Genomic DNA, 16,419 nt, shown 5'->3' on the forward strand with positions numbered 1-16,419 from the left:
CTTCGACACTTTATTGCTCATGCTCCAAATACGCGTCAATATCTACAAAATGAATAGAAACCTATGAAAAGGTACACAAATGAATCAAAACACGAATATAAACAAACTAAATGTATTTACACACTAAACGAGGGATTATTCAACGAAATTTACACAAAAACACAATAAGTGCCACAAAAATATAAATACAAAAGCACTACAAATTGACACTTATCAATGACTCTTGATCATTTTTCTATTTTCCCTAAAGGTACTTTGGTCCTCATATCAAAATTAACTAGTGTCTTTACACCATTCTCACTTAAACACAATTGTTTCATTTGTGTGCCACGTCTACCCATCTTTTTGGTATGTCGAGTACCATTCTCGATCGGTGAATAAGCTGATAGATTATCCATGTGTATGCATTAAAAAACTTATTCGTAATGAATAAAATTTCATATATGGATTAAAACTAAAGTTAATAATCAAAGTAAAAAGTCTTGATAAACTAAAATGTACCATATATGAATATAAACTATTTTCAAAGATTTTCATGATTTGACATTTTCCCATATCCTTTCTGAAGGAAAATCGCGATATAATAAGCAGCGGAAATTAAAATTTTCCTTTAGTGATCCTTACGAATGGGCATGATCAGTGATAGAAACAGTTACCTCTTGTGGCGATTAAAACCTTTGATGCCTAATCGAAGGAGTGATCACGAGCGTTGATGATGTGAATACAAGATTACACTCAAAGATGTTTTTGATTTATGGCAAACTCAAATGAGCATCCAAACAACAAGGCGGAATCAGAAAAGCAAGCATTGATCACTCATGTCAGAACAGGTCGACCTATTATGCTTATAGGTTGACTCAACACAAGCAAAACAAGAAGAATGCAGAAAAGCAGCAGTTAGGTCGACCTACTGTCAACCTAGGTCGACCTAAAATGGAGAAAAATCCATATACCTCTGCTAGGTCGACTCACACATCATCTAGGTCGACCTAAATTGATGAAATTTACATACCAGTCTGCTAGGTCGACCTACACAACAACTAGGTCGACCTAATCTGAGAAAATGTCCCCAGAATGCATTTAAAGAGGATTCTGGTCGACCTACTCCTTAAACAGGTCGACCTAACTGGGAGCAAAATTCTGCAAGCACTGCTAGGTCGACCTAAGCTCTACAAGAGGTCGACCTAACTGATCAAGAATGCCAAAAATTCTGTTTCTCTCATCTCCAACTGCTAAGTTATCTTATATATTATCAAAGGTTCATTATTCAAAAAAAACACCAACGACTGAAAGATACACAAATGCTTCTCATCTTCGTTCTTCATCATCTCCAACACAAGTACACATAATCATTCTTGCGTTGCGGGTTAGTGATGAGTTCGATAACTTCCATGGAACGGAATTGAAGATTCCTAGTGGGTGAAGGTTTGTGGGGTTTGTTGGTGAATAAAATCTGCGGGTTTTGTCCTCCACGACGGGTGGTTCTTGGGGGTTTTTATCAAGAGGCGTTCATTGAGGATTCGGCTGAGTGTAACGATTGAGGAACGGGGAGTTCAAGGAATCAAGACACTGCAGAAGGGAATCAAAGTGAAGCTCTTGGATAACCTTGATCTTGGTCAAGATTAAGGGGGAAGAAGATTCAAAGGATCGACATAATTGGTTTATCGTTTATCGCTTTGTTATCTTCTTTGTATATACTACTTTCAACATTAATGAAAGATTACCCAATTTCAATTTGGAATTGGGGGCAGACGTAGTCGTAGCGAGGACGATCGACGAACTGCCTAAACAAATATCGTGTTCTTGTCGCTTTTACTTTTTCATTTACATTCTGTTCATATTTGGTTATAATAGCAAATTGATCAACGATTCGAGTGTTAAGATTGTGAATTAAGAACTTACATAAACATCACAATCCACCACACATTGAATTACCTTCAATTTGATCATTATCACCAAGTGTTTGTATATTTGTTTCTATCACTCTTACTGCATTGCAAACATTGTCCATCATACAAAAAGTTAATCTGATTTTCAATAAGAGAAACGCTTTGATTCTGCAACATATACTCTTATCATTTACCTCAAGTCTTTGACTGGTTTTTGAACACATATATAATCGTTTCGATAGTGGTTCGGAATAGGCGCGAGTCGATTCAGAATCACTTCCGCTGAAAAGTCGTTTAAATCCGTAAAACTGTGAACGATCTATTCACCCCCCCTCTAGATCCTAAGGCCAGCGTCTAACAGATGAAGAACAACGCCTCTACTCAGTCCACACGAACAGATCCCTTCAGTCTCAGTGCTTGCTGATATGAATGAAGGCTTTGAGTGAGAGAGAAGAAAATACGTCTAGGATTTCTTAGACCGAATTTTCATCAAGTCAAATGCTTCAGCATAATGGTTCTATTTATAGAACCACTTGTGTGGGTTACAAACTAAAAGCCCAATTAAGGCTGCAAGCTAAAATCCCAATGAAGCCTATGGGCATCATACCTTATGATGCACCTGTTAAGGGAAAATTCTAGTGAGGTATGTTGATAATGCAATTAAAGGAAAAGGCTCACAAATCAAGGGGTTGGATCCCACAAATTGGGTCTGCAAGGGAGCTTAGAAGAGTGACAAAGAAATCATGGGATCAAGTTGTCAACGGGAGGGAGTTAACATAACTTGGACAGAGCGTTGACTCCAGTTTTGTCGACCATGAAGAAGGTTGAGACTTAGAATATTTTGTGATGGAGGTTGGGCTAAGGGTTAGCGTCGAAAGAAAGATTCAAGCGGGCTAATTTGAAACTCAAACTCTAGCGGTTAGCAAGGATTTGACTCTTAAAATAAGCGCCAAAGACATGGGGGGTAGTTGTAGGATCGTGCAGCCAGTTGTTTGGCTTACAGGCAGTTTCTGAGCAGTTATGTAACTTCTAGGCAATTATTTTATTGTATTATAAATAGGAGATCCCACTAAGGGCTCCAGGTGTTCACTTGTACTAAAATCACTTGAAAAAACTTCATAATCCCAACGCGAGGAAATAAGAGTTTCAAGAGTGCTAATGTACGTGAATCACCATTTTTACTTCAATGCAATTTCCATATTTATCAGTCGTTTCTCTTGAACATTTCGTTTTATTTTCATTTATGTTTGAACTATCTTTTTACTTCATTATATATGATGTCGACTGTGGTTCCGTTACGATGATGGAATTCACCATAGATGCATTTGTAGTGTATCTTTTCTGAATGTTATAACGTTCTATCGGTCACGAGTTACCTTTAGTTTATCTTTTGTGGAAATCTTGGCTTACTTAAACTCTTGGGACGAAATCGTTTCTCTTGGAGTCAAGCTTTTCTCGAATTAAGCAAGCTTCACCGTAGTTACATTATCACGTGTCTTGGAATTAACTAGTCGATTCTACAAGTAACCCTTAGTTTGAAGGCTTTGGGAGGACTAGAGGTTGTTTACAATTTCTACAGTAAACAAAATGGCACGCCCAGTGGGACATGTGTTGATGTGAGTTGATGAAACTTAGAAGTGGGAAAAAGTATAGTAGACCACAAAGAAATTCAAGAATGTCAGGTTCTAATGTGGATGAGATACCACAAGGAACTTTATCTACTACCGATCCAATAGTTTCACAGGTTGCAACTTTGCCTTCGTTGACAAATGAATCCACTATGATATCGACTACAGGTGCATTGGTGACGTCTATCCCTTTGCCTCCACCGGGAAGCCCAGGGTCAACAATGACGACAACTATCCCTTTCAGGCCTAACATACCCCGTTTTGGCACTGCTAATCCTCTTCATGGAATTCCGTATTCCTTAATGCCATGATATCAGCCGACATCAAATGCAGCATTGGTAGCAGATAATACTCCGAATATAAGTTTCTCTTTACATGATCTACACAAAATGCTCAGAACAGGAATAATCAGAATAGAGTAGTGTCATTGTCGAATACTTCAATAGCGGTGCTTAGGCAACAAATGGATTATAGTAACCATGAGTTAGTTAATATGTTAGCTAATCAAATGGGTACTGTTTTTAACCCTATAGTGTAGGAATTTAGCAAAATCAAATAGGCAGGTGGTCACCCAGTTGACTCACTTGTGTAATTTCTTGGGGGCATCTCAAATACCTGTTCGACAGGTACCTCAGGTGAATAGACAAAATGTAGCGGCTCAGGCAGAGTTAGATGTGGTAGAAGAGGAAACATTACATCAAGAGCAGAATCCTAGACCTCAACAAAACCAAGGTGTCGGGTTGGGGCATCAACCAGTGGTATTAGTTGGTTGGCAACAAAACGCTCATCAAATTGTTGATCAATATAAACAAGAAGATATGGCGATAAAAAAAAATTGACTACAATTGTCGAGAGAATTATGGCCAGGAATGGTATGAGTACTACACTACAAAGGCCATTATACGTGTCTCTGTTAGCTGAATTTATTCTTCAGACTGAATTACCCAGAGGAATGAAGGTGCCTAAATATACTAAGTTTGGGGGAGAATCTGGCGAATCGACAATAGAACATATCACTAGATATTTAATTGAGTCAGGGGATTTGGCTCACAATGAGAATTTAAGAGTAAAAAACTTTCCTTCTTCTTTGACCAAGGCAGCCTTTACATGGTTCACTTTATTGACCCCTAACACAATTGATTCATGGGCCAAATTGGAGAAGAAATTCCATGAGCAGTTTTATGAATGACATTCCTAGATTAGTTTGGCAGAGTTGTCAGGCATTAAGAGAAGGTTTGCTGAAAGCATTGATGACTATTTAAATAGATTTCGGTCATTAAAAGCTAGGTGTTTAACGCAAGTGCCAGAGCACGAACTTGTTCAGATGGCTACTGGGGGTTTAGATTATTCCATTAGGAAGAAAATAGATCCAACTTTTGTAAAGAGTATGTCACAATTAGCTGATAGAGTTAGACATCTCGAACGACTAAGATTAGAAAAGACTAAATATAATAAGGCTAAAAAAAGAAAAGATAACTTTCATAGATTATGATTCGACAGATCCCATTTATGAGGCTGATTATGCCTCGCCGACAGAAGTCAAAGTCGATGTGGCTGAAATGAAGCCAGGATCTGCATATGAGTGTCGGTCGTTATTACCTGCACAAGGGAAAAATCCCGTCGAAAACAACCCAAAATTTCCTTCAAAAACCTATACTTTTGATGTCACAAAGTGTGAAGAAATTTTTGATGTGTTAGTTAAAGATGGTCAAATGGTAGTACCACAAGGTACCAAAATGCCACCATTAGAGCAGAGACAAAAGAGGGGATTTTGTAAGTATCATAATTATTTGGGTCACAATAAATCTAACTGTTATCTTTTTCAGGGATCTTGTTCAGAAATCAATCCAAGAAGGAAGGCTGAAGTTTGTTGGTCGCAAGATGAAGATCGACGCGGATCCTCTTCACTAGGAAGAAGCTTTGTTCGTTGACCCAGTTGAGATCAACATGGTCGAAATAACGGAGTATAATGATGTTGACATGGTGGAAGAGACAGGTGAGAGCCCTGACGTCGACTTGGCTGAAGTTTACCCAAGGCCTGATGAGGACTTGGTGGACTTTTTGTATCGTTGCAAGAACAAGGGTTCGCAGGTATGTCTATGCCCTAGGTGTGGTGCTGTCATTGATAAGGCTGCTGATGAAAACTTTCAAAGGCTGCAACTTGGAAAAAAATGAGGGCAAGTGGGCTGGCCAGAGGCGTTATCCACTAAAGGAGGGAACCTCAAGAAGGACCATGGCCAAGAAGTTATGTACCGTCGGCTGCTGCTCCTAGGGGTACTTGGATCAAGCCTCAAGGAAGGTTGGAAGTACCTCAAGGTGCTGCTGCCACTAGAGGAGGTTTGGCTGTTAACTACAGACGTGAGTTTAAGTCTGAAAAGAAGACTCATGTTTCTAAAAATTATTTAGGAAAGAATCCTATGACAAGAACTCAATGGAGACGTTTTCAACGTCGCAAGCAAGCTAAGAGAGAGGCTGCTAAGGAGAAATCTGAAAAGAATATGGCAAAAGAGGCCAATTCTAGGAAAAAGGTTATTGTGAAGGTTGACAATGCTGCTAAGGAAAGGATTAGGGAGTATGTGTGTCGACCAAGTGGTGGAAATCGTTCTGATGAAGTTACGGATAATTTCAAGTCAGAATCTGAACAAGTTTGGACATCTTAGTCAATATGGTGTCGATCTTGCCAGAATAATATAACTGCATCACAGAGGTAGAGGAATCGGTAGATGCCGACGCTGAAGAAATGGCTTTATATAAGCCAAAGTGTTATTTTATTGTGAATGATGGCTCTGTGGATAATCAATAGGCCGTTTTTGAGAGGCCTACCTTGGCTATGAGAAGTCATCTGAAGCCTTTGTTGATTAGAGCCAAAATGGAGAGAGTTACTATTAACAAGGTATTGGTGGATTGTGGTGCTACTATGAATATCATGACACACCACATATTGAAGAAAATAGGAAAATATGACACAGATGTAAGGTCCAACAATGTGGTTTTTTCAGATTATGGGGGCAAGACCAAAAGCACCATGGGCGTTATTATGGTTGATATCACTGTCGGATCGGTCACTAGGCCGACATTATTTATGGTATGCCAAACCTAGCTATAACCTGTTGGTAGGCAGAGAATGGCTTCATGGTGTGAGTACAGTGCCATCTTCAGCACACCAACGTTTGATAATCTGGAGAGAAGATGGGGTTATTGAAAACATTGAAGCGGATCAAGGTTATTTCTTGGCTGACGTGAACAATGTTGGGAAGAGAGAGTTTGAAAGAAAATTGGCTAACATTTCCCCATGTTTGCCAGCTGAAGATGTCTATTCTGACCTAAGTAAAGCCTTTGTTTCTTTGACATTACATGAAACTCATGGCTTCATCTGGGACGTTGAACGACTAGAGGATCCATATAAACAAGTCCGGCCGACAGGCTGGGAAAATGATCCTGATGATGTCTGAGCTAAAAGCTCTAAAGAGGATTTCGGCATACATTTCCGAAAACAAGTTAAAAATGGCCTTCGAGGCTGAGAAAAAAAATAAGGTTGTCGAAGCCTGTGTTTCACAAGAAGAGGATAATTCGACTTTGGAACCAAATCCTCCTGACAAGTGTTAGGTGCCAAATTGTGTTAACATTTACTCTTATATTTGGTACCTTTCGATTAATTTTTATCGCATATTCATGGATCCCCGTTTATTTTGAAGTAAATAATAATAGTTTAGTTATTAAGCTTTCGTTTTCTATTAATCTTTGTTTTTAGTAATTTTTATGCAGGTTTTCTTTTATTAGGTTGAAAATTGAGGCTTGGATTGATGAACCAATTGCAAAGACAAGTTTCCAAAGTCTGCTCAAGGGCGCGTCGCGAGCTAAGACCGCGCGCCGCGCGCTATAGAAGAAATTTAAGTTCAAAAGTCAGTGGCTTCCGCGCGACGCAAGAAGAGGAGCGCGCGATGCGCGCTTGGGCGGTTTGATCATTAAATGAAGAGCTCGCATCGCGAGGTAGAGCGCGCGACGCGCGCTGCACAGATTCTGGTTTTTCTATATAAGGGCAAGTTCTGTTTTTTGTAGGAGTTAGACCATTTTGAGAGAGAAGAAACCCTAATATCAATATTTCATCTTGGAATCGAAGAATCGAAGCATTGATCGTCGAGAAATCACCGTTGATGCTTGCTATCCTTCTTTCCTTCCTTCTTGTTCAAGCTACCATGTCAATGGATAGCTAAACACTTTTGTGTCAAGGCTTTGATGTAATCTTCCTTACTTTTTGTATGTTTTTCTTATGAATATTGTGTATGAACAAGTTGTTAATCAATATAGATGATCTAGTTTGCTTTATCTTAACTTTCTATGGTTTAAATGTTTGTGAAATACAATATTTCAATCTTGATCTAACTCTATCATCTATAAAACATTAAGTCTAGACATGGAATTAATGGTTGATAATCAGTTAGTATCAGTTTATAAATGTTATTTGTATTGTTCAATCGATTGAGAAATCGTTGGTTGAACAATAGAGTAAATCTTGCTATAACGTTGCGGAAATGAACGGTATAGACGAACGATACGTGAGGTATTGATTGATAACGAATTCATACGCATGTTCTTAGGAAGACATACAATTTTAGGTTGATGAAATCAAGTCTTGATACTTTTCTTTAAAATTTAGAACTTTCCTTATTTTAATCTTTGCTACTAAACTTGTGGATGATCTTTTACAAAACCAAACCCAAAGTTACATTAACTCAAGACAACCTAAACTATAGAACGGCGGCGATATCGCACCAATCCCTGTGGAAACGATAATCTAAAAGTACTCCAATATACATTTCAACAAAATGGCGCCGTTGCCGGGGATTGTTGTTTAGATATTGCAAGCATTGCAATAGTTTGTTTTGTATTGAGTCTTATAATTAATCTCTTGTTTCTAAATTTTTATTCCTTGTGTTTGTTAGTTTGCTTGGTTAGTTTTTCATATTATAGTTTATGCGAGGACGTGTACCTGCAGATCAACTCCTTTTTGATCCTGAGATTGAAAGGACTGCGCGTAGACAGAATAGCAAGACTCGTAGACGGAGACAACTAGCTAGGGAAAGAAGACAACAACAAGAAGCTTCTTCTTCTTCTTCAACTCCGGTTGTAAACTTAGTTGAAGGAGAGATGGAAGCACCGGAACCTAATGTTCCACCTCGAGGGCCTTATGTTAATAGCCCTCATTTGAATGCTCAATTTGCTCGTGATCAAAACAATGGAAGGAACTCCGAGATGAAAACGGGGCTACTTCAATTATTATATCAAAATCCTTTCACGGGATCAGATCACGAGGATCCTTTTACTCATCTAACAAAGTTCTATGAGATAGGCGGAACCATTGGTGCTCCGGAGGCGGAAGAAGAACAGGTGTTCAGGAGACTATTTCCTCATTCCTTGATAGGAAAAGATAAGGAATGGTATCTTGATCAATCAAACAATGTCATGACTAATTGGAATGAGTTAGAGGAGAAATTTCTTGATCGGTTCTTTCCACATAATAGGTTCATGGAAGCGAAAACTTCCATTGTTGTGTTCTCTCAAGGTCCTAGTGAAGCTCTAAATGAAGCGTGGGAGAGGTTCAAGTCTATGGTTCGAAAATGCAAGGGGCATGGATTTGATGAATTGACTCAAATCCATATATTTAGAAATGGACTCCAACCACAACCGAAAACACTTTTAGATGCTACCGCTGGTGGGTCTTTGATGTCAAAAACTGCTGAAGAAGCAATTGCTATCATTGATAGAATGGCTTTGAATGATCATCAAGGGCAACACAACCGTAGTACATCGCAAAGAAAGCCGGGAGTTCTTGAGTTGAATACGAGTGATGCAATACTTGCTCAAAACAAGTTATTGACACAACTAGTAGAATTGCTCACTCTACAAATGACGAAACTGCCTCAACAACTCAAAGAGATACATGGAATCCCTACCAAAAATCAACAAGTGATGTATTGTGAATTGTGTAGGGGTGATCATCAAACTGGTTATTGTCCTTCACCCGCCGAAGAAGTGAATTATGTTTCAAATCCTAATCAAGGTTATGGTGGTAGACAACAACAACAACAACCTTACAACAATAACCAAGGTTACCAACAAAGAAGTAATAAAGGTTATCAACAAGGATGGAGGCCAGATTTGGGTCCATCGAATCGTCAAAATCCTTATCTAGGTGGTTACAATCAACAACCTCAACAACCTCAACAATCAAAGCTTTCAATAGAGGACACTCTTAGCCAATTCATGCAATTGCAAATTGCAAGCCAAGAGAGTACGGATGCGGCTATAAAGAACCTTGAAACTCAAGTCGGGCAATTGTCAAAGCAACTTGCCGATCAAAATAAAGGTCCTTTTCCGGCTACTACACAAGAAAATCCCCGTGAGCATTGTAAGTCCATTCTAACTCGTAGCGGTAGAAATATTAATATGGAGGTAGGAGAAGTAGTTGAGGAAGAAATTGTTGAAGTTGAAAAAGATAGGGTGATTGAAGTAGAAAAAAATGTTGAGGGTGACTTAGTTGAAAATGAGAAAGAGAAAGAATTAGTTGAGAAATAAAATCTTGAGATAGAAGAGAAAAAGAAAAAATTGAGTGTGAGTGAAAAAGGGAAGATGAAAGAGGATTCAATTCATGTGAAAAAATTTCCTTACCCTCCTGGTTCGTCAAAGAAAGAAGATGCAAAGCACTATGCTCGGTTCTTGGACATTTTTAGTAAATTGCAAATAAATGTTCCTTTTTCCGAGGCATTAGAGAAAATGCCGATGTATGCAAAATTTATCAAAGACATCATCACCAAAAAGAGGAGATTCTTGGATCCTGAGTTAGTGACGGTGAGCTCTTGTTGTAATGCGTTAATTCAACGCACTACACTGATTAAATTAAATGATCCTGGACAGGTAACGTTGCCCGTGTCTATTGGCAATATTCATATAGGCAAAGGTTTGTTGGATACTGGTTCTAGTATTAATTTGATCCCATTGTCTATGGTGAGAAGGTTAGGAATTAATGACTTGAAACCAACTCGAATGACGTTATCATTAGCTGATAAATCCACAGCTCATCCTCATGGAGTTGCGGAAGACTTGCTTGTCAAGGTTGACAAATTTTGGTTTCCTGTTTATTTTGTTGTCATAGACATGGAAGAAGATCCAGATATACCATTGATCCTAGGAAGGTCTTGTAAATACAAGGTCACATTCACAAAGAAGTTTTTGACTCATGGCAAACTCCACAAGCAAACAAACAACAAGGCTTAAGCAAACGAACTCAAGGAAATGCTAGGTTGGCTACTCAAGACAAATCAGGTCGACCTGCAATATATCTAGGTCGACTCAAAACTAAGAAAACAAGAAAGTTTCAGAAATACCACAAGTAGGTCGACCTAACCACACTCCCAGGTCGACCTAAACTGAAGAGTTTTTGTCATATAACTGTTAGGTCGACCCACTCACATCCACAGGTCGACCTAATCTGAAGAATTCTTCAAAAAGCTGAATTAACTGATTCTAGGTCGACCTAACCTAGCAATGGGTCGACTCAACTGGCAACAAATTCATTTTGACTCATTCTTACCTCTGTTAGGTCGACCTAAGCACCAAGGTAGGTCGACCTATCTGCTAAGAACTTCCCAAATCATGTGTTCACTCTGCTCCAACATACCAGCAACTCACATATATTATCCAAGGTTCAATTATTGCATACAACACCAACGACTGAAAGATACACAAAGGCTTCTCATCTTCGTTCTTCGTCATCTCCAACACAATTACACATAATCATTCTTGCATTGAGGGTTAGTGATCGAGTTCGATAACGTCCATGGAACAGAATTGAAGATTCCTAGTGGGTGAAGATTTGTGGGGTTTTTGGTGAATAAAATTCGAGGGTTTTGTCCTCCAAGATAGGTGTTTCTTGGGGGTTTTTATCAAGAGGTTTCATCGAGGATCCATCTGAGTGTGAAGATTGAAGAACAAGGGTTCAAGGCAATTCAAGACACTGCAGAAAAGGGATCAAGTGAAGCTCTTGGATCACCTTGATCTGACTCGAGATTAAAGGGGAAGAAGATTCAAAGGATCGACAAATTCGGTTTATTGTTTATCGCTTTGTTTTCTTCTTTGTATAAACTACTTTCAACATTAATGGAAGATTTCCCAATTTCAATTTGGAATTGGGGGCAGACGTAGTCGTAGCGAGGACGATCGACGAACTGCCTGAACAAATATCGTCTTCTTGTCGCTTTTATCTTTTCATTTACGTTCTGTTCATATTTGGTCATAATTACAAAATTGATTAACGATTCAAGTGTTAAAATTGTGAATTAAGGTTCTGCATAAACATCACAATTCACCACATCTTGAATCATCATCAATTTGAACATTATCACCAAGTGTTTGTCTTTTTGCTTATTCCATTATTACTGCATTGCAAACCAAAGTTTGTCAATTTAGAGGTTAATTGATTTTCAGCTGTGAAACGTATTGATTCGATAACATATCACTTCATCGTTAATCTCAATTATCTTGTGGTTTTGTCACATATACGACCCTTGCAATAACGGTCCGGAATAGACGCAAGTCGATTCAGAACCGCTTTCGCTTTAGTTCGAAATAATTCCGAAAAACTCTGTGAGATCTATTCACCCCCCCTCTAGATCCTCAGGCCAGCGTCTAACAAGTGGCATCAAGAGCTCTGGTTTATTCCGTGCTACATGAAACACTTATTGGAAAGATGGCTTCCGGACCTAAAGGGGCTCACAATAGAGCTCCAGTTTTCAACGGTGAAAACTATGGCTATTGGAAGGATTGTATGTGTGTCCACATCAATGCAATTGATAGGAACATCTGGACAGCTATTGTCAATGGTCCCTTTCAGATCACCATGACAAATGCAGCTGGTGCAGTTGTTCCAAAACCAGAAAATACTTGGGATGCTGAAGATGAAAAGAGATATGCATACGATTGGAAAGCGAGAAACATTCTAATCTCAGCTCTAGGAGTTGATGAATACTATCGCGTTTCCCATTGTAGATCTGCTAAAGCTATGTGGGACACATTGCAAGTTGCCCACGAGGGAACGGATGATGTCAAACTAGCTAGGATCAATACGTTAACTCAAGAGTTCGAACTCTTCCACATGGAAGATGGTGAATCCATCGAAAACATGCAGAAGAGATTCGTTCACCTTAAAAATCGGTTAAATTCTCTTGATAGACCTGTTTCCAATGCAGTTGCTACTAACAAAATCTTAAGATGCTTGAACAGGGAATGGCAACCCAAGGTTACAACAATAAAGGAAGCAAATGATCTAAACACCTTAGACATTACCACTCTCTTTGGTAAACTAGAGGAACATGAACAACACCTTAAATGCCTTGACATGCATGAGAAAAGGGCAAAGAAAGAAAAGAACATGGAGAAAGAGGTAGAGAAGAAGTCAATAGCTCTAAAAGCTTCAAGCTCCAAGACCTCAAGACAAGAGCTAGAGGATAGTGATACACGTGATGACGAAGACTCCGATGATGAGGAAATGGGACTGTTTGTGCGAAGATACAACAAATATCTAAAGAAAAATGGAGCAAAACATTCTGACAAAGGCTTGATCAACTATAGAAATCAATCAAACAAGTTCAAACAAGATGACGACAACAAAGGAAAAATCAAAGGCCCTTGCTTTAATTGTGGGAAAGTCGGTCACTACAAACCGGATTGTCCATACCTTAAGAAGGAAAAAGAGAAGAACCAAAGCAAAGGTCATAACAAATCTAAGAGAGCCTACATAGCATCGGAAAGTGATTCATCTAGTGAAAGCTCATCAAGCGATGAAGAAAAATCAGCAAACCTATGTTTTATGGCTCATCAACACAAGAAAAAGAAAGCTGTAAGTCATCTTAAACCTGAACTCATAGATAAGGTATCTCATTCTCAACTAAAACTTGCTTTTGAAGAATTACATAGAGATGCAATTGAAGCTTTCAAACTTTTGGCCTCAAATAAGAAAATCTTTTCATATCTTGAATCAAAAGTTGAGAAAACCGAAAAGGATATGGAAGCTTTAAAACAATCTATGCTAGACATTCAAAAGGATAAAGTTGAAATAGATCCTACATCATGGTTTGGTTGTGAGACATGTCACATTTGGCAAAAAGAAGTAAGAGATCTAAAAGCCAAGTTAGACAAGGCTCTACAACCAAAAGTGACCTTTGCGGTTGATCCAAATAAGTTCAAAAGATCGTATACTCCTTTATATAGTAAATACACTTTTGTACCAAAAGTATCAACTAGCAAAACAGCATATTCTCATCATATTACCTGTCATTATTGTTGCAAAAAGGGACATACCATTGAAAAATGAAAATTTAGGAGAATTTTAGTTCCTAAAGGAGTATTTCAATGGTTGCCTAAGTGCAACAACTTCTGTACTCACCACCTAGGACCCAATGAAGATTGGGGACCTTCCATTCTAAATTAATTTTGCAGGAAAAGTGTCTTGACATCGCCGAAAGGTGGTGGTTCCTTGATAGCTGATGCTCAAGACACATAAAGGGAGACATATCACTTTTGGTATGTCATCTATGAAGAACTATTCTTGGCAAAGGAAATGTAGGTGACCTGGCCACCACTAATGTATAAGATACATCACAAATACAAGTTAACCCGAAAAACACAAAGGACGCATTACTTGATGAGCAATTGGCAAATTGCATTGCAAGGAAATTTAAACCTATTCTAAGAAGAATAATGTTTGGGACTCTGTCTCACATCCAGGAGAACATCAAGTAATCGATACTAGATGAGTTTTTCGCAAAATCAAGCAACCAAGACATGAAACATTCTATCAAGACAAATTCATCATCAAACCTAGGATTGTGGCACATTGACAAGAAGATCCCACATAATGATGACAAAACACCTACACATTGAGAAAGCGGTAACATGTTTATTGTTCACTTCCAAAAATTTTATTGATATTATAATATGCTATCAATTAACATGCTTATAGTGACTTCATGTATGTTTATCCATATATCTCAATTACATATATGTGTCTATCATCTCCATTCGTAACATATCATGTTTTGGGCATACAAGCAAGTAACTAAGCATAAATGCATCATATAGTAACATCCCTAAGGCATTTCAAACATTTGAAGCAACTTAGGTCGACCTACTTTGCATCTGAGTCGACCTACACAAGTCATTTTTCAACATACCAGCCAAAATGCCCAGTTACGTCGACCTACCCTCCTTTTAGGTCGACCTAATCTGCAATTTTTTAAAGGCTTCTCTGTTAGGTCGACCCAGCCCTAAATTAGGTCGACCTACTGCTTCAAAAATTCCCAAAATTGGGTCTGTTGGTCGACCCGACCCATCCCCATTCATTCATAATCATTCCTCTTTTCTTTCCCACTCATTCTCATATCATTGTGTACGGCCAACCCTAATTCCTCAAGTTCAAAGAGTGTCAAAAATCATCCCTCTCACACAAATCATCAACAACCATGCCTCCAAAATCAAGAAAGGGAAAGGAAATTGCCTCTGGTTCATCATCTCAACCGGTAAGTGCTCTTGTTCATCCTGATTGTAGGGAAAATTTTGAGAAATGGCAAATGAAAAGAAAAATTGTTAAGCAATATACCTATGATCCAAATCTTGTCAAAAACATGCATATCCCCGATGTCGCTGCTTTGATTGAACATCAAAACATTCATCCCTTAGTGCAATGTGATACTCCGTACTGTGAAAATACCGTCAGGGCTTTCTATGCAGGATTTACAAAAGGGGATGGTTGTAATTTCCGATTCAAAATGGGCTCTAGGTCGCATGTTGTTGACAAACGGGCTTGGATTAGTATCTTTGGTCTCAAAATTGTAGGTGATGAATTCTGTATGGAAGACGGGGATGTACCGGGAAACTATGACCATGTGGCCTACATGAAGTCTATCCTCAAAGACCCTTCCGTATTTGACAGACCTAATGAAACAATAACAGCCGGTCACCTGAAGCGAGATCCTAGGCTCCTAAATTGGGTCATCTCAAGAATCATTCGACCAAGAGCAGGAGGGTATTCAAGAATTGAAAGGAATGAAGTTGTGCTCATGTATCTGCTGCAAAACAGAACGCGTATACATTGGCCTTACTTCCTAGCTGCTAAGTTTCATGAGGTCCAACAGAAAACTACAGCCCTGTGTTATGGATCAATCATTCAAACAATTGTCAATCACTTCGGCATGCGGCTTGATCACTTACACTACATCAGCATACACCAATCTCAAGAATTCTCACAAACCACCTTGACTCTTATGGGATACCATTGGAATCCAGTTAGGAAAACCTACTATCTCATTCGAAAGGGAACAGGGAAGGTTATTTACAATTATGATGATCCCACGGAGTTTGGAAACAATGCAGGAAATGAAGAAGAAGGACTTGATCAAGACAATGCAAATGATGATGATCACCACATGGAAGATGTTGCACAAGATACAGATGCAAATTAGAGATATGTTCCTTCACAACAAGAGGATATCCCTTGGGGATACACGGCTCCGCCTCCGCCGGATCAAACCAACATCATTTCCATGTTAGAGAATATGCAACTCCTACAACAACAACACTTCGACACACAACAGCTCCAACTCCAACAAATGCAACAGCTCCAACAAGATCGCTATGAAGAACAACAACGACAATATCAATCGTTGTACAACTTAGTTCAAGACCACAAAAGCGATTTTGAGACTTTTGCCTCCAACTCGACTCTAAGACAGAATCAGTTTGAGGAAACGGCATTGCATCGTCATGCCAACATAAGTCAAAGCTTCAATACTCTAAACCACTCCGTGCTTGATCTGTTGGAACAAGTTGAAGAAGATCGTCCTCAAACA

The 16,419-nt window shown here is 38.8% G+C and overlaps 1 protein-coding gene across 1 annotated transcript; it reads left to right on the plus strand.

The window, feature by feature from the left end:
• Positions 1-3,564: 3,564 nt before the first annotated feature.
• On the plus strand, positions 3,565-5,448 carry LOC131620202 (uncharacterized). The gene is made up of 7 exons (XM_058891207.1): positions 3,565-3,809; positions 3,920-4,034; positions 4,144-4,275; positions 4,452-4,583; positions 4,716-4,902; positions 5,018-5,232; positions 5,344-5,448. The coding sequence occupies exons 1-7, from the start codon at positions 3,565-3,567 to the stop codon at positions 5,446-5,448; spliced, it is 1,131 nt and encodes a 376-aa protein (XP_058747190.1).
• The last annotated feature ends 10,971 nt before the right edge of the window (positions 5,449-16,419 follow it).

This window comes from Vicia villosa, linkage group LG7 (genome assembly GCF_029867415.1).
Source record: "Vicia villosa cultivar HV-30 ecotype Madison, WI linkage group LG7, Vvil1.0, whole genome shotgun sequence".
NCBI classification, from domain to species: domain Eukaryota; kingdom Viridiplantae; phylum Streptophyta; class Magnoliopsida; order Fabales; family Fabaceae; genus Vicia; species Vicia villosa.